The following is a 20853-nucleotide window of genomic DNA, read 5'->3' on the forward strand; positions in this document are numbered from 1 at the left end:
ATAATTGTCAGTAGTAGCTGCAAATGGTATGCAATGTGTTCTGCGTTGTGTTCAATTAAGCGTGTCAAGAAAAAGATCGTCTCCTCATTCTTCCCTACGTTGTTCACCACAATACTTATATTTGTTGTGACAGATTTGCCAAAGCTTAAGCCAATAAAAAGCGTGGTCCAAAGAATGCCTGTGTCCACTCGCAATTCTCTGACTTTTCGCTCTCACTGTGCTAAAACGGCGTCATTGGAAACTGTTTGAGGCAACGCATGAACGGGTCATTCCATGCATGCGTTAATTGCGTGAAATATTTTAACGCGGTTAATTTAAAAAATTAATTACTGTCCGTTAACGTGATAAATTTGACAGCCCTAATTTTAATAAATGGTTTTTAAGCACTAAATGTAATAAATTCGTTTTAAACAGGTTACTGTCCCACCTAATTATTTTTAAACAAGAATAAAGCAGGCTTTAGTAAATGCTTCATTGAAGAAAGTGAGTGAAGAAAGCAGCGGTCAGCCTGATCAGCCCCAACACTCTCACCCCTACCAGATGCTCATATAATAAAATTGGAACTCACTTACACACAATGAGTTGCCGCAGCAACTGTTTAACAAGTTAAATGATGATTGACGCATACGTCGCTTTGATCTTGCTAGAAAACCAAACTTTAAACATTAAACGTCCGTCAGTCATCTTTTTTTATTATCATTATTGGAAAAAAATCAGCAATGGATTAGGGGCGCAAAGTTTGAAGCGCGAAGTAGTGAGGGATCACTGTACAGCTTTTTTGTCTTTAATCAAAAATGTGTGGGGATAGTTGTAATTTTTTTAACTTCATTGAAAACTATAATTCATGAGTATACTCGATAAATGTTAACCATAGTTTAGGAAGCCCATAATTAATGTTGGAACATAAGGTTGAACATTTTCAAAAGTTCTTATTATTTTATTCCATTTTCAATTGAAGAAATTATTAAATTGATTTTTGAATCATAGTTTTTCTGCTCCTGTTTTGAACTGCATGTTTAAAAAAAACCCTTAAAGAAAAAAAGCACTGTAAGTCAGTATTTGGAAGGATTATGTCTGACTTTATGTTAAAGACTTGTATTTCAGTATCTTGTTTCGTGAGGTAATGCCTCAAAGTCCCCTGTTGTCTTTATCATGATGCACGTGACAATCGGTGCACGACAAGAGCCTGTTAAGCTGCAATTGGTTGGGTGAGAGCAACACCCTCAGGTGGCTGTGTGTTACATTAGAAGCCGCAAATGTGGGAAATTACCACACCTGTCAGTACATGTCTGTCCTCTGTTAAAACATGAACATTCTTTGTATATATTGCAGACGCACATTACACAGGTTGCATAACAGAGGGGCTTTCAGGATGTTCAAGTGTGTACGTCGGTGTGTTTGTGTGCATGCGTGCGTGTGCTGTCATTGTACCAGGTTGAATAGAACTCAGCGTAATTGTGGCTTGTTGTTTCCTGTGAATCTTCATTTGTGAGAGTACCCTTGAACCCTTCGATGCATAATCCTCCATGTGGTAGGCCATCTGACCCAAGTGATACTGTGCTCTGATTGGCTTCTTCTCTGGCCACCCATACTCGTGGAAAAGGATCTGAAACGTGAGTGGCCTCTGTTACCAAGAATCGTGGACTTCCAAACTCAGATTGTGTGATCACTATATTGCACACAATGTTGGGGATGTTCAGTCTTGAGATTGGATGAAATTGCTGGATGAACTTAAATGAATTATAATCAAGAGGCTATTTTTACAGGTCTGGTTCAGTAGCCGGGTTCACGGTTTCAAATGAAATACATACATAATACACGACATCACTGCATAATACATCAAGACGGAACATGCACAGACAGATTGAAGCATATCCATAACTATTAAGCAGACTGACAAAAGGAATATACAGTGGGACAAATAAGTATTTAGTCAACCACCAATTGTGCAAGTTCTCCTACTTGAAAAGATTAGAGAGGCCTGTAATTGTCAACATGGGTAAACCTCAACCATGAGAGACAGAATGTGGAGAAAAAAAAGAAAATCACATTGTTTGATTTTTAAAGAATTTATTTCCAAATTAGAGTGAAAAATAAGTATTTGGTCACCTACAAACAAGCAAGATTTCTGGCTGTCAGAGAGGTCTAATTTCTCTAACGAGGTCTAACAAGGTCCACTCGTTACCTGTATTATTAATGGCACCTGTTTTAACTCATTATCAATATAAAAGACACCTGTCCACAACCTCAGTCAGTCTACACTCCAAACTCCACTATGGCCAAGACCAAAGAGCTGTAGAAGGACACCAGAGACAAAATTGTAGACCTGCACCAGGTTGTGGGAAGACTGAATCTGCAATAGGTAAAACGCGTGGTTTAAAGAAATCAACTGAGGGAGCAATTATTAAAAAATGGAAGACGTACAAGTCCACTGATAATCTCCCTCGTTCTGGGGCTCCATGCAAGATCTCACTCCGTGGTGTCAAAATGATAACAAGAACGATGAGCAAAAATCCCAGAACCACACGGGGGGACCTAGTGAATGACTTACAGAGAGCTGGGACCACAGTAACAATGTGACACAAAGCCGCCAGGGACTTGAATCCTGCACTGCCAGACGTGTCCCCCTGCTGAAGCCAGTACACATCCAGGCCCGTCTGCGGTTCGCTAGAGAGCATTTGGATGATCCAGAAGAGGACTGGGAGAATGTGTTATTGTCAGATAAAACCAAAATAGACCCTTTTGGTAGAAACACAGGTTCTCGTGTTTGGAGGAGAAAGAATACTGAATTGCATCCGAAGAACACCATAGAGAGTTGAAAGTCCGTATTGCCCAACGACAGCCCCAAAACATCACTGCTCTAGAGGTGATCTGCATGGAGGAATGGGCCAAAATACCAGCAACAGTGTGTGAAAAGCTTGTGAAGAGTTACAGAAAACGTTTGGCCTCCGTTATTGCCAACAAAGGGTACATAACAAAGTCTTGAAATGAACTTTTGGTATTGACCAAATACCGTATTATTGGGACTATAGACCCTACTCACATGACGTCACAACCACGCCTCCGCGCCATATTGTCCATCAGCTCATTGGGTTTAAGCATTACCGCTACGTAAATTCCTCCTATTATGGCGTGTTTTTCTGCCCGTTAACATTAATAATCAAAATGGTGAAGGCGTGTGTGGCGGTTGGTTGCAATAACAGAGAAGATAGACGGAGAGACTTGAAGTTCTACCGTATTCCGAGAGACCCGGAGAGGAGAGTGAGATGGACTGCTGCAATTCGACGAGAAAACTGGGCACCAAACGATCACTACAGATTATGTAGTAGTCATTTTATATCTGGTAAGATGCATTTAATCAGTGACGTGCGGTCAGGGGAGGCAGGTGAGGCAGAGCCTCACCTGTCATCATGACAAAAAAATAATTATAGCATCAAATTTATATTAATATTTGTCCATTGCTCTTTATGTATGACTCATTTCAAACATTTTTTATAGTCAAAATCGCTGAATTTGCCTATTTCCTGTTCAAATAAAGAAATGAAACGAGAGGTGCGGCAGCAACGAGTAAAGCCTCACCTCTGATTGCGCAATCCTTAACAAACTGGGTTGATACATGGAATTGGAGCGTGCTGGTTGCCGTACATCTGCATGTCGCCATTATAATGTTTTCAGATACGTTTATTTGACCTGATTTTCCTCAGTCTGGCTAATATCTTTAACCCTTAAAGTTTAATGTTTGTTAGCGACATATTTAGTTTTGCTGATGGGAAATAAAACCGCAGTGAAAAGGCTCAGGTTGCGGCAGATAGTACTCTGCCGCACTGCAAGGGGGCGTACGTGAAACTGGACTTTCCGTTAAAAGTGGACGCGGTTACACAAGGTTGCGGCAGATAGTACTCTGCCGCACTGCAAGGGGGTGTATGTGAAACTGAACTTTCCGTTAAAAGTGGACGCGGTTAACACAACGCCGGAGCTAAAAGGTTTGCTTCAAACTACGGGACAGAGGATAACTCGCGCTTTTCAAACGGACTGGTACACCCGACAAGACTGGCTATGTGGCTGTCCTTCGAAAAATCGCCTTTGCTGCTTTCCCTTCCTTTTCTTCTCAACTTGTGCCAATGTCTGGACTAACACGAGATATTGTGACATTAAAAAACTACCACGAAGCCTCAGCAAACATGAGAACTCGACCACTCACATTCAAAGCCTGTTTGCTTTAAAAACTTTTGGAAGCTCAAGGATCGATTTGGCTTTGATGAACAGCGGAAGCTCAACGGTAGCATCCTCAATGCTAAGGTAAGGAATAGAGTTTGAAAGACCTCATTAATGCAACCTGCATCCTAGCTAAACAGGAGTTAACATTTCGTGGTAACGATGAGCGTGTAGCTCTTCTAAACGTGGCACATATGTAGAACGATTACATGGTTTTGCTGAGAAAGATGAAAGGTTAGCTAGACATTTGGACACATCCACTGTGTTTTCTGGCTTGTCAAATAGAACACAGAACGATCTAATTGAAGCAATCCTCTCCATTGAGGCGGAGAGATTTTTTTAAAGTAAAGGAAAATAAGGAGGACTTTTACTAAAAGGGCGTCGGTTTGCATAGGGACGGTAGGGACATAGCACTACCAACTTTTCAGCATGCTAAAATTGTCCCCACCAACTTTTAAGCAACCTTACCTTTTTTGCAAGATATAATGTTCAGTTATATAGAGAATTTAGATCTTTCAATAGTTCCATATGTTGTAAGGATAGAATTGACCCTACCATTATTAAGTGAATTATTTTCACTATGTTTATGTTTGCTAATAAAAACCAGACATTTATTCAGGAAGTTTTCAAAATGTTTCTTGAGTATTTTTTGAAAACAAAGGTTTGAATCGAACAGTGTATCATCTGAACCAATGCACATGAAAGTTATTATCAGTAGATAAGGATTTATTTTGCATTGATCATTTTGCCTATTAATTAATTAGGTTCATATACATGAGAAATGTGGCCCTTTGCCCCCTTCATCCAATCTGTTTGGTCTAATTAATGTCCCGTCCCCAGCAAAAAGTGTACCTACATGCAGGTTATGCTGTTATACCGTCCCTACGAATGTTGAGACCAAACCTATGCCCTTCCAAAGTAACGCCGGTTTTTGTGGTGAAGGACAGGTGCAAGACCACAAACAGTTTTCATTTCAATCTTATTAAAAAAAAAAAAAAAAAAAAAAAAGAGCTTAGACCAAGAAAAATACAATAGAATATTTAAAAACTAAATTTTGGCCTTAAATAAAATATTCTTTGTTTTTCTTTTCACACTTTTTGTTTAGCAATCTGTAATAAATTGATTAAAGTTTCTGAATTAAAAGTTTTAAAAACAACGGAATATTTCACTAAAGGTCAGAATTGAATTCTGTGGTTTGGTACGCCACTCTTTACTCTCATTTATGTTGCATGAATTATAGAATGGCGACGGCCAACACATTGAGGGTGTAGAGCAAATGCATGTTATTTTCTTACTTTTACGTATCGACAATATGTACCGTGTGTGCGTGTTTTGTGAAGAATGCTGATGAGATATGAAATAACCAGTAGCCAATTGAATAAGCTACCCTTTTTGGTTTATATATTTGGAAATCTGACACTAAAGGAGTCAGTGCCTCACCAACCATGAACCTCACCGCACGTCACTGCATTTAATATATAATTAGAGGGTTTTGGGCTGACAACCACAATTAAGATCATTGCGAGGCTAATCGCCGACAACATACAGTTTCAAATTCAAGATGCTTATTTCTTCCACCATCATTATTTTTTGAATAATATTTAGTTGGTACCAAATGAAAGAAGTTAAACAGGTGTGTCCAAACCTTTTGCAAAGGGGGCCAGATTTGGTGAGGTAAAAATGCGGGGGGCTACCTTGGCTGATTTACATAGAACAATATATTTAAACAAATTTTAGCAAGCCCTTCTGTGTGTCACATTTGCTTTATAATTTTTTAATTCATAATTTCAACAATCTGGTCTTTGTGGCGTTCTCTTTCGACACTCGAGCTCTTGCGAAATACTGCTGCTGTGAAATTAAACTAGCCTCAAGTTGCTATAATTTCTCGCTGCGTATCTTCCCTGTAATGTTGTCGTACATGTCAGCGTGTCTTGTTTGGTAATATTACATCACATCGAACTCTTTGAAAACAGCGACTGTCTCTTTGCAAATGAGGCAGACACAGTTGTTGCGTGTTTTATTGAAGAAATAGTCCAATATCCACCTATCCTTGAAGCGTCGGCCATCGCAGTCAACTTTTTTTTTTATTGATTGTTGCCATTTTAGAAAATTGGAAGTAAAGGGTCACACGAGGTAATGTTGCTTAGAGTGCTGCTCTTAAAGTTTTTCAAACTTTCGTGAGAATAGGCTGATTTTGTGTGGACAAGATAGTTGTAGATATCAGGGTAGCAGATGTCAGACAGAGAGGGCGAAGACAGTGGGTCGAAAAATATCGATTTAGGCATCAAATATGGATCTGGCGAATGGATAAACTGAAGCTTTTCCACATAACACCTTTTATGCAACGCATCCAATGAGTTTACAGCATCTGAAAGCACCGGGGCTTCCATGAATTGCACTATAAATTGCACGACAAATTTAAACCATTGAGAATACGGATAAACACTGATGGAGAATATGGCGGCCGGATACAGCGACACGTCATTCTGTGATGTTGGTGAGTAGGGTCTATAAGTCGCGTTTTTTTTCATATTTTGGCTGGGGGTCCGACTTATACTCAGGAGCGACTTATGTGTGAAATTATTAACACATAACGATATAATTTCACATGTTATTTTGGTGTTTTGGAGTGACACTGATGGTTTTGTAAACTTGTTAGCATGTTCTTATGCTATAGTTATCGGAATAACTCTTAATAGCTATGGCCACGTTCGCATTCTGCCTTTGGCAATGTAAAACTCCTAATAGCTATGGCCACGTTCGCGTTCTGCCTTTGGCAATGTATGTTCAATTGTATTCTTGACTTTTTTTATATTGAAATGGATGCATTTAGTTTGGGGGTGCACTCGCACTTATTTACGTGAAGAAGAGCGCTCACACGCCAAAAGAAGACGGATAGCTACGTAGCTGTGAGTGAGTGAGTGAGTGAGTGAGTGAGTGAGTGAGTGAGTGAGTGAGTGAGTGAGTGAGTGAGTGAGTGAGTGAGTGAGTGAGTGAGTGAGTGAGTGAGTGAGTGAGTGAGTGAGTGAGTGAGTGAGTGAGTGAGTGAGTGAGTGAGTGAGTGAGTGAGCGGGCGAGTTAGCGAGAGAGAAAGACGGCTGCGAACCTACGTTCATTGTTTATGCTTTCAAAATCTCTCTACAGAGGCAACGCCTGCGTGTATCATCTTTTCTGTTTTTGTTGTGTTTTCCACCCGCAATCGGACACTTAGAGCCAGTTGTGTGTTTGTTTGAACGATGTGCTAATGCTAGCGAACGCATGCTAAACTGTTACGTTATTGCTGTAATAGTACCTAATTATCATTTGTCTACGTTGATGCGAACCTGTTTGCTATCGAGTACCAAATTGATTCAGCAAATTATACAGACGTCCAGCATTGTCTTTTGGGAGTTCGCTATATAGCCAGGACCGAGCCGTAGCGTCCTGGTGAGGACAGTTCGCATTTCGTTGTTCATGCACTGTACACTGTACATTTATTCAGCATGTTGTTCTCTATTGTATTTTTATATTAAATTGCCTTTCAAGATGACATATCTGTTCTATGTGTTGGATTTTATCAAGTAAATTTCCCCCAAAAATGCGACTTATACTCCGGTGCGACTTATACATGTTTTTTTTTCTCTTCGTTTGTCAGTTTATGGCATGTGCGACTTATACTCAGGTGCGACTTGTAGTCCGAGAAACACGGTACTTATTTTCCACCATGATTTGCAAATAAATTCTATAAAAATCAAACAATGTGATTTTCTGGGGGGGTCTCTCATGGTTGAGGTTTACCCATGTTGACAATTACAGGCCTCTCTAATATTTTCAAGTGGGAGAACTTGCACAACTTCCAGAACAATTAGTGGTTGACTAAATACTTATTTGCCCCACTGTATCTCCTTTGTGAAACCGAATGAAACTAAAATCAGACTCAGATGGTTTATTTTGATTGAAGGTTATTTGGTTTGGGCATTTGGTTGCATTGCAATAGGAATAGAAGGCCACGTTGGCCATCTACCTAATGGTGTTGTTAATCTTAAGTTAAAAAAGCAATTAGTTACAGTTACAAATTACTTTTCCCAAAAAGTAATTGAGTTAGTAACTCATTTACCTCAATGTGAGAGTAATTAGTTACCCGGCAAAGTAACTGACGTTACTTTTCATGTTCTTCACGTTATTACATGATCCATTCAATAACGTATCAATATGTTTACTTGGTGATGATAATGCATACTCAACAGGAAAATAGTCCATTATTTTCAATTAATTGTACTCACCTGAACGCCACGAACTGTATGTAAAAAATATATTAAAAAAAAAAAAAAAAAAAAAGGTTGCCCTAGAGTTTAAGATGACGCTCGCCACGCTAAATGCTAATGCTAGCAAAAACGCGAATGTTATGCTAACACTCCGAGCCACCTAACATCGCGTTTGCAACGGTGTGTCAACCCCCTTCCTTCCTCCGTCCTCCCACTCTGATTTCTCTGTGTCTCCCGCGTCATTCACCCAAATTGTAGTAATGTGCGCCTTCACATCCTCAGTAACTGCTGCTAATCAGTGTTGTTAATAACGGCGTTAGAGTATAACGGCGTTTCTAACAGCGTTAGTTTTTTCTGCTAATCAGTGTTGATAATAACGGCGTTAGAGTATAACGGCGTTTCTAACAGCGTTAGTTTTTTCTGTAGTAACCGTAACCGTTACTGAGGATGTGAAGGGGCTCGTTACTACAATGTGATTGAATGAAGCACGAGTTGTCTGATTTTGTCACATATCAGCTGCCTGCCTGGAGAGAGCAGAGCAGGAGTGGTGAGAAGGACAGGGGGTGGTGACGCCGTTGCTATTACGATGAGGATTGGGTAGGTAGGCAGATTATGCCCTGCTTTACTGCACGCTCTTGCAAACACAGCAAGACAGGCCTGGGAATTTCAAAGGTAGCGTTCTGAAACTTGAATTACTTTCAATATTTAATATTGTGACTTTACGGAATATTTAAGCATAGTGTACTGATTATTGTGCACTAGGCCCAACAAATAGTTTCAGAGATTTGCACAGGTTAATGATCACAAGATTACATTTGTGTTTTCTTAACTGACTAATATATTTGATCCAAATAAACACCAAATGTTCTAAAGTACTGTATATAGTGTTTTTATTCTTCGATCAGTTGATATAAACTAGGGCTGTCAAAATTATCGCGTTAACGGGCGGTAATTAATTTTTTAATTAATCACGTTAAAATATTTGACGCAATTAATGCACATGCCCCGCTTAAACAGATTAAAATGACAGTACAGTATAATGGTCGCTTGTTACTTGGTTTTTTTTGGTGTTTGGCGCCCTCTGCTGGCGTTTGGGTCCAACTGATTTTATGTGTTACACCATGAGTGAACATGGTGTAATTATTGACATCAACAATGGCGAGCTTCTAGTTTATTTTTTGATTGAAAATTTTACAAATTTTAATAAAATGGGTTTTAATATAACATTTCTATAACTTGTACTAACATTTATCTTTTAAGAACTACAAGTCTTTCTATCGATGGATCGCTTTAACAGAATGTTAATAATGTTAATGCCATCTTGTTGATTTATTGTTATAATAAATAAATACAGTTCTTATGTACCGTATGTTGAATGTATAATATATATCCGTCTTGTGTCTTATCTTCCCATTCCAACAATAATTTACAGAAAAATATGGCATATTTTATAGATGGTTTGAATTGCAATTAATTACGATGAATTAATTTTTAAGCTGTAATTAACTCGATTATAAATTTTAATCGTTTGACAGCCCTAATATAAACATATTCGATGTGAAAGATCTTATAGAATGTATAGTCTAATAATATGTAGAACATGAAAAGTAACATCTGTTACTTTGCTGAGTAACTAATTACTCTTACAATGAGGCAAGTGAATTTAATTACTTTTTGGGAGAGGTAATTTGTAACCCTAATTAATTTAAAGTAATTTTAACAACACTGCTGGTGACCAAGAGCAATGTAGGGTGCAGTATCTTGCGTAAGGATATTGAGAGAAATTCTTCAGGGTGGAGAATCAAACCAACAACCCCTGGGTTGGGGAACGACTACTGTACTACTGAATCACGCGAACCCAATCATGCTCGTACAAGCTTGTGTGCTATACACGAGTTGCAGTTACGCTTTAGGCCGGAGTTGTAGTAAAAATGTGACAAACTCCGTAAAGTCCCTTTAATTTAGGCATGGCCTGGAATCTCACCCCAAAGCTGAAAATTCCATTTTTTTGTGTGTGTGTACCAACCAAAAGTGTTACGCATAAACACAAGATGAGCACAGCTCCAAACAGAAGTCCTCCCGTCACTAGCCAGTCGGGGCGGAGTAAAAGGTTTCTCCTCCTCCTGATGCCCATTCTGGTCATGTGACGTGGAATAGTAGAGAAGAAGGGACCTCGCTCATAACACTGTCCACCCATAGGCATCACTCGCAGATACTGGTGAGGGACAACAAAGAAAGTCAAATAAACATAAATCACTGCAAGCACGGTTTACTTACAATGCATTTATGGTGGTGGCTGCTCAGTTTAAAAACATAGATTCCAGACTGGTCAAAGACAATTGAAAAGAAGCTCGGAGGTGTCCAAGATAAAGTCATCTCCTCTTTTAGTTTTCTTAATGCACCCCAGTCAAAATCACTATTCGTGTTGTATAGGTTGTCACTGTCAAAAAATTATGATAATGAATTGAGCTTTATCTTGCAAAGACTTTTCACAAGCCTGGTTACTTACATATCATACTGAGGATAGTGACGGGTGCTGACAGTGAACAGTATAACATCTCCAAGGTGGAGACATGTTGTCGGGTTGAGAATTCCGGTGGCGCTTTCCTTTGATTCACCTTTCTTACTCCTATGTATGCTTCCACCACCACTGCTGATATTTTCCATTATCTGCGTGTCCCACTGAACGGCAGAAGCATCTAAAAAGAGTATGACAGAATCTGAATATGAATTGTAAAGTGCATAAACACTATATGGATGTAAATTGGTAATATATTAGGTAGTTTACGACATTAGGTAATAACTGACTGATGAAAGTGGAGCCTAGTTCAGTTCTGAGTAGGTTCAAAATCTTGAATTATCCAGAGGAGTTGAGTTACATGTACAGACTGTCTGCACATTCGGAGTGTACACTGAAAGGCCAATTACGTCACAAGACTGAACGAAGGCCTGTCCCAATCCATTAAAACTCTAAATAGGTCCTCATTGGGCGTTTTGAGCTGATTTTAGTGGAGTTGACTCTGCACACGCTGCTAAAAGTCATATCACAGAATGCTTTTCATGCCTATGATACAGCTGAAAGAAATGGTGGCATTTACTGGCGACATGACTAATAAATGAACGTTAAAAAACTCACAAAGTAACGATGCAAATGCCAGTTTTCGTCTAACGAGACGGAAACGAGACGAAAGTGCACAATAGTTTCCGTCACATGTTCACAATGTGTGACATTTTATGTGTCGTTAGCCTGCATCGTAGCAGTGTCTGCCCCCCCCCCCCCCCCCCCCGGTCGCTCCAGCTTGCATAAACGGTAAGATTTGTTTCCTTATCTTGGCCAGAGACAACATACTATGTTGCTTTATCTGCCATAGGTCTGTGCTGAGTGATTGTCACACACTAAATGTAACTCATAGCGTTAGCATAGCATTCGCATTAACATTAGGTTAATGCTAACGGTGAGAGTCCTCGTGAAAGCTTTTTTTATTTATTTAATGAGGGTTGTTGTTTTTTTTTTTTTTTAATTTTCCAGACCATAATATTTTTAGTAAACGTAGACTAAAACTAGACAAAAACAAACACATTTTAAAAAGACTAAAGTATGACTAAGACTAATAAGTATTATCGTCCAAAAGACGAAGACAAAGACGAAAATTAAAAGGGTTGCTAAAAAACAACGGTGGTTTTTACTTATTTGAGTGTCCAGCGCAATAAAAGTATTAAACCAAAACCCTAAAAATTTGTCAAAAATTTGGTGACTGTAAGTGCTTAGTAATTGTTACCTTGAGCTATAAGAATGTGTTGTGACATCCTCCACTAACAGAGTAGGACCCAAAACGGTGCACACCCTGAATTGGCACACAACTTCTGACTAACTAAGCAACACATGCAAGGAGTACGTGGGTCTTTAAACTCAATTTTTGACTGTTAGACTAGAGTACCTTTACTGTTGCGGTGATAGTATCAATTGCAAATATTTAGTTAGTTCAAACCATGGGGGCTCAGAGCATCCCAGAGCTGCGTGAGTTCCGAAAACTGTTGAAGTTCCTCGGGGATGGCACCATCAAGGAGGCCAAGAAAGCCTGCTTCTGCATTTTGACAGTGCACAAAGACGGAAGAAAACTTGAGAGAATTAGACGTAGCAATGAATAAAACTATGTAGTTTTGGTGCCAGACCACTTGTTTGAACAATGTAGACGGGACGTGAGAGGGTGAGATCACTGTGGCACTGGAGGCTCCCGTGATTGTCCCACTGCTTAAAAAGCATCTCCAAAATGGTGCCAGAAATGCCCGACACCTGTGTATAATACACACATAACAATACCTGATAGCATACAAAGGTTAACAAGACATTAGAGAAGATCAACTTATGCATTGACTCTTGATACAGGAAAGACAACATTGTCATAAACGCTTTGTGTGCATTGTCTAGCTAGCGCAAACCATTCACCGTGTTTTTGTTTGTTTGTTTGTTTGTTTGTTTGTTTGTTTGTTTGTTTGTTTGTTTGTTTTTTTGTTTTTTTGTTTTTTTGTTTTTTTGTTTGTTTGTTTGTTTGTTTGTTTGTTTGTTTGTTTGTTTGTTTGTTTGTTTTTGAGAGGGAACGACTCTAAGGGAGCACTTCACCATGGAAAAGATGTCAGGACCTGGACTGGTCGCCTGCCAATGTATAGGGCATAGATAGACTAACAAACATTGACACTTCCATTGATAATTAGGATTTAGAGCTGGAGTCCTAAACTCATCTATTTCACAGGCCACATACAAAGTTGGAGGGCCATAATGTCTGCCAATTTGAGCTGCCACAATTAATCGACTAATCAGCAACTAATTGATTGTTAAATGAATCAATAAGTATTTCCAAGTATTTTGACAAACGAATATCGTTTGGAGACATGGTTGGACTGGATTGAAAGTTGTCCGGATAGTAATTTTTGAGAATCCAAATATATATATATATATATATATATATATATATATATATATATATATATATTTTTTTTTTTTTTTTTTTTAAAGAGTATTCAAAATATAATAGAAAAGAAATCTAACAGTAAATATTAGTTGACTTCAGTAGTCCTTAATCTTATATAGGACTACAGAAGTTTTATGTAAATCTTATTTTTTTTTATGTATATTTGCAGGCCACCAAAAATGACGTCGCGGGCAGAATCCGTCTCCCCGGCCTTGCGTTTGACACCTGTGATTTTACGTCTTCAATAAACTGTTATTTAGAGTAGAGCTGAAACGAATACTCGAGCAACTCGAGTAACTTGAGTTTAAAAACTGATCCGAGCAATTTTATTCACCTCGAGGAATCGTTTAATTTTGCCAGCTCTAAGCATCACGTTTTGCCCGGACTACTTTTTATACGAGACAACATGCTGACGTTACGTGTGTAGAGGAAGAAGTAATAAAAAAATACCTTACTGTAGCCGACAGCCGTTACAAACTGCGCCGACGTTGCTAAAAATGACGCTCGCATGTTGCTACGTGGTAGCAGGTAGCGTCTGTATGCGTGTCATAGATATCACACGTACGTAGAACTAGATGCGAAATGACCGACTCGGCGGCGTTAAAAAAACAGCCGCCATCTTAAAGCAGTACACTTCTCAGCGCTCATAAATAAGATTAACGTTACTGTCACTCGCTAACGTAACGTTATCCCTGCGGAGGGCTACGTTTCTAGTCATCATGACTACTGTCGATGCTTGGCTAACTCTTACATACAGGCTTTATTTAATCTGTGAAAACAGCGCTGTAGAGTGATTAGGGTGTAAAATAAAAACTTAATAATACTGTCAATTTTAGCTCAGTAGTCATTGCTGGATAAAACACCAAGTAGCACTGGTGCCTAATGTGCTCCAATACAGCGCAACATTTATTTTGAACACTGCAAAAACTCAAAATCCTATCATGACTTACAGTTTAGAATAACTTAAAACTTAAATAGAACTTATAGCTTGACACAAGTGACAAGTCACATTTGAGGCACAATTGTTGGCTGTTTTCAACAATGTACATCGAAAATAAAGTCATTGATTGACTGAAAATGGTTCAATATTAGATGAAATGTCTTGTTTTTTCATCTATATTTATAATTGCTCTTTACCTAAAAAAATGTTTTATCCGATTACTCGATTAATCGATAGAATTTTCAGTCGATTACTCAATTACACATTTATTAATATATATATACTAGTCCTTCTAAAAAAAATAGCATATTGTGATAAGGTTAATTATTTTTTGTAATGTACTGATAAACATTAGACTTTCATATATTTTAGATTCATTACACACAACTGAAGTAGTTCAAGCCATTTATTGTTTTAATATTGATGATTTTGGCAAAAAAGTCAAGAAAAACCAAAAATCCCTAACTCAAAGCATATCATGAAAAGGTATTTTAAAGAAGCTACTAACCTAATCATCTGAATCAACGAATTAACTCAAAACCCCTGCGAAAGATTCCCGAGGCTTTTAAAAACTCTCAGCCCGGTTTATTACTCAAAAGCAAGACTGCCAACCTGACTGCAGAAGGCCATCATTGACACCCTCAAGCAAGACGCTAAGACACAGAAATTTCTGAGTGAATAGGCAGTTCCCAGAGTGCCGTATCAAGAAACCTCAGTGGGAAGTGTGTGGGAAGGAAAAAGTGTGGCAGGAAACGCTGCACAACCAGAAGAGGTGACCGCACCCTGAGAAAGATTGTGGAGAAGGGCCGATTCCAGGCCTTGGCGGACCTGCAGAAACAGTGGACTTAGTCTGGAGTCGAAACATCCAGAGACACTGTGCACAGGCGTGTGCTGTAAATGGGCTACAGGTGCCACATTCCCCAGGTCAAGCCACTTTTGGACCAGAAACAGCGGCAGAAGCACCTGACCTGAGCTAAAGAGAAGCAGCAGTGGACTGTTGCTCAGTGGTCCAAAGTACTTTTATCAGATGAAAGCAAATTTTACATATCATTCTGAAATCAAGATGCCAGAGTTTGGAGGAAGACTGGGGAGAAGGAAATGCCAAAATGCCTGAAGTCCAGTGTCAAGTACCCACAGTCAGTGATGGTCTGGGGTGCCATGTCAGCTGCTGGTGTTGGTCTACTGTGTTTTATCAAGGGCAGGGTCAATGCAGCTAGCTATCAGGAGATTTTGGAGCACTTCATGCTTCCATCTGCTGAAAAGCTTTATGGAGATGAAGATTTCATTTTTCAGCACGACCTGGCACCTGCTTACAGTGCCAAAACCACTGGTAAATGGTTTACTGACCATGGCATTACTGTGCTCAAATGGCCTGCCAATTCTCCTGACCTGAACCCCATAGAGAAATTGTGGGATATTGTGAAGAGGAAGTTGAGAGACACCAGACCCAACACTGTGAATGAGCTTTAAGGCCGCTATAGAAGCATCCCGGGCCTCCGTAACACCTCAGCAGTGCCACAGGCTGATTGCCCCCATGCCACGCCGCATTGAAGCAATCATTTCTGCAAAAGGATTCCCGACCAAGTATTTGAGTGTGTAGCTGATATAATTAAAGGTTGACTTTTTTTGTATTAAAAAATACTTTTTTGTATTGGTCGGATGAAATATGCTAATTTTTTTTTAGATAGGGATTTTTGGTTTTTCTTGACTTTGTTGCCAAAATCATCAATATTAAAACAATAAAAGGCTTGAACTGCTTCAGTTGTGTGTAATGAATCCAAAATATATGAAATTCTAATGTTTATCAGTACATTACAGAAAATAATTAACCTTATAACAATATGTTAATTTTTTGAGAAGGCCTAGTGTATTTTCAATTTTCTGACTGGCAGTAGGCTTGCACTGATGCCCAAAGAGGTAGTGACTTGTCTGATCCAGCAGGTGGTGCAGTTTAGCATAAACCTCTTGAGTGTGGTGGTAAATTCAAACATTTTATTGTGCATTGTTGCGATTTAAAGTACAGCTACGTAACCTTTAATACTCAAATAGCCATTTTCACCCACTAACTATAGAAAAGAACTCTGGGAGCCGGACGTAAGCTCGTTTATTTCGTTATTTCATTTATTTAAGTAGAATAAGTGCTTGCTTTTGACACACAACACTCACACAAGTCATGGATTCACCAACCATGAGCCTGGTACACCTTCCGAGTGGTAACCATGACTTTACATATTTAGTGAATTTATGACCTGCATGAAGTAACTATGTTAAGGTGTACCCACAAGTCTACAGTGGTATGAAAAGGCATCTGAACCTTTTGGAATTTCTCACATTGCTGCATAAAATCAGCACTAAATGTGATCTGACCTTTGTCAAAATCACACAGATGTAAAAACAGTGTTTGCTTGCACTAAAACCCTCCAACATTTATAGGTTTTCATACTCTAATGAGAATCACATGCAAACAATGACAGAAGGGGGGGAAATAAGTAAGTTAGCCCTCTGCCTAAGGAGATTTAAAGAACAATCGAAACCAAATTTTTATCAAACATTTTAAGTTAGGTGTGTGCCCAATCACTGATGAGTGGTTTAAAGTTGCCCTGCCCACTATTAAACACACAAATGGTGAGAAATGTCTTGATGAGAAGCATTGTCTGATGTGCATCATGGCTCAGTCAAAAGAGCGGTCTGAAGACCTGAGATCAAGGATTATTGATTTGTATAAACCTAGGAAAGGATCGTCTCTAAAATTCTGGATTTTCATCCATCAACAGTCAGAGAAGTTGTCTACAAATTGAGAGAGTTTGGCACTGTTGCTTCCCTCCCAAAGAGTGGCCGTCCACCAAAATGACGCCAAGAATTCAGTGCAGAATACTCAGAGAGGTAAAAAAAAATGAAAATAAAAATAAAAACCTAGAGTGTCTGCTAAAGACTTACAGAAATCACTCACACAGTCCAGTATCTCTGTGCACACATCAAGTAGATCTAAAACTATGGCCAAGAATGGTGTTCATGGGAGGACTCCACGGAGGACGCCACTGCTGTCTAGAAAAAAAACATTGTTGCTGAATTAATGTTCGCAAAAAGGCACTTGAACACTCCACAGATGTTTTGGCAAAATATTTTGTGGACTGATGAAACCAAAGTTAAATTGTTTAGGAGTAACACACAACGTCATTTGTGGAGGAAAAATGGAACAGCTCACCAACATCAACACCTCATCCCCACCGTGAAGCATGGTGGAAGGAGCATCATGATTTGGGGCTGTTTTGCTGCCTCAGGGCCTGGACAACTTGCAATCATTAATGGAAGAATGAATTCAAAAGCTTTGCAGGAAAGCCTGAGGCCATCTGTCAGACAGTTGAAGCTAAAAAGAGGATGGATGCTGCAACAAGACCTTGATCCAAAACACAGAAGTAAATCAACTTCAGAATATTTTTTCAGAAAAACAAAATATACTTTCTGGAGTGGCCAAGTCAAAGTTCAGACATGAACCCCATTGAGATGCTGGGCATGACCTAAAGACAGCAATTCATGCCAGACATCCCAGGAATCGGACTGAACTAAAGCAGTTTTGTAGAGAAGAATGAGCCAAGATTAGTCCTGATCGATGTGCCAGGTTGATTTGCAGCTACAGGTGGTGTCTGGTTGAAGTTATTGCCGCCAAAGGGGGGGCACAAAATATTAAATGTGATAGTTCACTTACTTATTTTCCCCCCTTCTGTCATTGCATACTATCCTCATTAAAGTATGAAAACCTAGAAATGTTTAGGTGGTTTTAGTTAAAGCAGACACTGTTTTTTTCATTTGTGTGATTTTTGACAAAGATCAGATCACATTTAATGGTGATTTTATGCAGAAATGTGGGAAATTCCAAAAGGTTCAGATACTTTTTCATACCACTGTATGTGCCTGTGGATGGCACAAAGACATGTGGATACATCTTCAGTGTTGCAAATGTGACTTTACATAGTTGGTGAACTCAAGACCTGCGTGAATGTTCTGTTAACAAACACCCAAAACAGTGAGCTTGACTTTATCTGCCCCCTAATAAAAAGTTAAAACTTTAGTATTAAATCTCACAAGCGCCAGAATAAATTTTAATTAGGGCTGTCAAAATTATCGCGTTAACGGGCGGTAATTAATTTTTCAAATTAATCACGTTAAAATATTGGACGTAATTAACACACATGCCCCGCTGAAACAGATTAAAATGACAGCAGAGTGTAATGTCCGCTTGTCACTTGTTTTTTGGTGTTTGGCCCCCTCTGCTGGCGCTTGGGTCCAACTGATTTTATGGCTTTCAGCACCATGAGTGAGCATGGTGTAATTATTGACATCAACAATGGCAAGCTATTAGTTTATTTTTTTATTGAAAATTTTACAAATTTTAATAAAACGAAAACATTAAGAGGGGTTTTAATATAAAATTTCCATAACTTGTACTAACACGTATCTTTTAAGAACTACAAGTCTTTCTATCCAAGGATCGCTTTAAAAGAATGTTAATAATGTTAATGCCATCTTGTTAATTTATTGTTATAATAAACTAATACAGTACCAATGTACCGTATGTTGAATGTATGTATCCGTCTTGTGTCTTATCTTTGCATTCCAACAATAATTTTCAGAAAAATATGGCATATTTTATAGATGGTTTGAATTGCGTTTAATTACGATTAATTAATTTTTAAGCTTAAGCTGTAATTAACTCGATTAAAAATTTTAATCGTTTGACAGCCCTAATTTTAATCAAATATTTATTTATATAATAAGAACGTAGCGGCATCGAAGAGTCCAAAAAGTTGCATGCAGCTCCAGAGCCATGGGTCAATTACACCTGTTCTAGGGCCTATAAGAGGTAAACCTAGGATATAGGCAGTCTATTTAATTAAGCTGTGTGTAGGACTGGGCTGGAATGATATGTATCACTACTTCTGGAGTTTTAAGTCATTACTCAGGCACGATTAAAATCCCACTCACTTGATTCCCAGAACTCAATGTCATCTCCAGTTCTCCACTGGACCCGCACATGAGCTTCAGTTCAGTTGCAGGCTTTTTCCGACATAGGCCCCCACACGCAGCCCTCCCAGGAGGCTCTGTGCACACACAGAGGCCAAGCTCTTTGTCATAACCCTCATTTTCACCTGCAGAAGGACACACCTGTAAAAGGGATAGCAAAGATGCACATTATCTCTCCACTTGTATTCAAAAAATTATGTGGAAGGTCACTCGGTAACTGTGTGAAGGGTTATTTGCACTGTGTTCGTTGACAGTGACACAAATCAAGCAGTGAAAGTAGAATTGGGAGACATTGCACTTTGTACTTTGCTCATTACTTTGTTGGTGGAATTTTAGCAGCATTTAGCCTTAAGTCTTATTTGAATATGATCCCAAAAAATATATTTGGTCAGTTTTGTTCACTCTTCTTTGGAAGAGATTTGTAATTTGACACAATTTGGAAATAGCAGACCGCTGTAAACACTTTACGGACGCATTGCACGCAACAGAGTTGAATGAATGGAACGCAAATGTTTTTTGAGAGTGCGAACAACCTTCAAACATTTGCAGTTTGTGTTTTCTGTCAAAGGGGGAAACTAATATTTTACCTTTGCTCCACATTTTTGCATCATGTATGTACAGTATCTGTGTACGGGTGTCTTATCTTATGACCTGTGTCCTGCAATGAAGTGACCACTCATGTCGGTACAGACAGTCTCCATGCTGAGTGCGTGTTTTTCCATTCCTGCAAATGCTGTACGCTTTGTGTATGCACACATCTTCACTGTTGGCCGGTTGATAGTCCAGGGTACATTGGCATTGCCCGTCGCTCCTCTGTTGAAAAAGTCAATGGGTTTCAGTTATGTAACCGCGAATTGAATTGTAAAAAGTTAAAGGCCAAATGTGAAGTAAGGTTGGCCAACCATGTGTTTGAATATAAATGGCTAAATAATTATAAGCATATTTTCGTTATCTTTTTTTTAACGCAACCCTTCCAGATTCTTTGTTTAACCCATAGCAACGCCCTTGAAAACGAAAATGCTTTTCTTCGACAATCTTCGGAAATCTTCGGAACTGACGTCACACCGAGAACTGCGAGGGAAGTCCGCCATACACACAGTATTGTTGCATTGCTTCTCAGTAAAATGCCACGGCGGTGTGTGGCGATGTATTGTTCTCTGCTACAAGGACTTCAAAGATGCCTGCTTCCTCAACCGGTCTGCTTATGATCAAGGATTTGCAAAAAAGTAAGTGTGATTTTTGGATAGATGATTGATGACTTTGTCAAAGCAGAGCTGCCAACTGTTGTGGAACAGTGCTTAATTTGTAAATCATAAGGTGCCGGAACGCAAAGTAAATATGACAGCGAAGGGATGACGGCATGTGGACAGGTCCCGGAACATATTGTAATAGCCCGAATAGGGAAATAGAAAGGAGAGGAGTCACTGACGGCTTCCTTCACTTTATTGTGGCAACAGTTAAA

The 20853-nt window shown here is 39.0% G+C and overlaps 1 protein-coding gene across 3 annotated transcripts in view; it reads right to left on the reverse strand.

The window, feature by feature from the left end:
• Positions 1–20853, reverse strand: part of si:dkey-103g5.4 (uncharacterized) — an 81913-nt gene that overhangs the window by 56651 nt on the left and 4409 nt on the right. For 2 of the 3 annotated variants that reach the window (XM_057839582.1, XM_057839581.1), the window contains exons 3-10: positions 20043–20204; positions 19353–19532; positions 12633–12753; positions 12449–12544; positions 10969–11158; positions 10737–10899; positions 10486–10674; positions 1432–1606 (exon numbers count right to left, since the gene is read on the reverse strand). In XM_057839582.1, the coding sequence (XP_057695565.1) occupies positions 1432–1606; positions 10486–10674; positions 10737–10899; positions 10969–11158; positions 12449–12544; positions 12633–12753; positions 19353–19532; positions 20043–20204 (1276 nt within the window). Of the gene's footprint in view, positions 1–1431; positions 1607–10485; positions 10675–10736; positions 10900–10968; positions 11159–12448; positions 12545–12632; positions 12754–19352; positions 19533–20042; positions 20205–20853 lie in introns of those variants that run through there. The other variant, XM_057839583.1, reaches the window with a different exon arrangement.

The sequence above is a fragment of the Corythoichthys intestinalis genome, chromosome 6, assembly GCF_030265065.1.
Source record: "Corythoichthys intestinalis isolate RoL2023-P3 chromosome 6, ASM3026506v1, whole genome shotgun sequence".
Classification (NCBI taxonomy): domain Eukaryota; kingdom Metazoa; phylum Chordata; class Actinopteri; order Syngnathiformes; family Syngnathidae; genus Corythoichthys; species Corythoichthys intestinalis.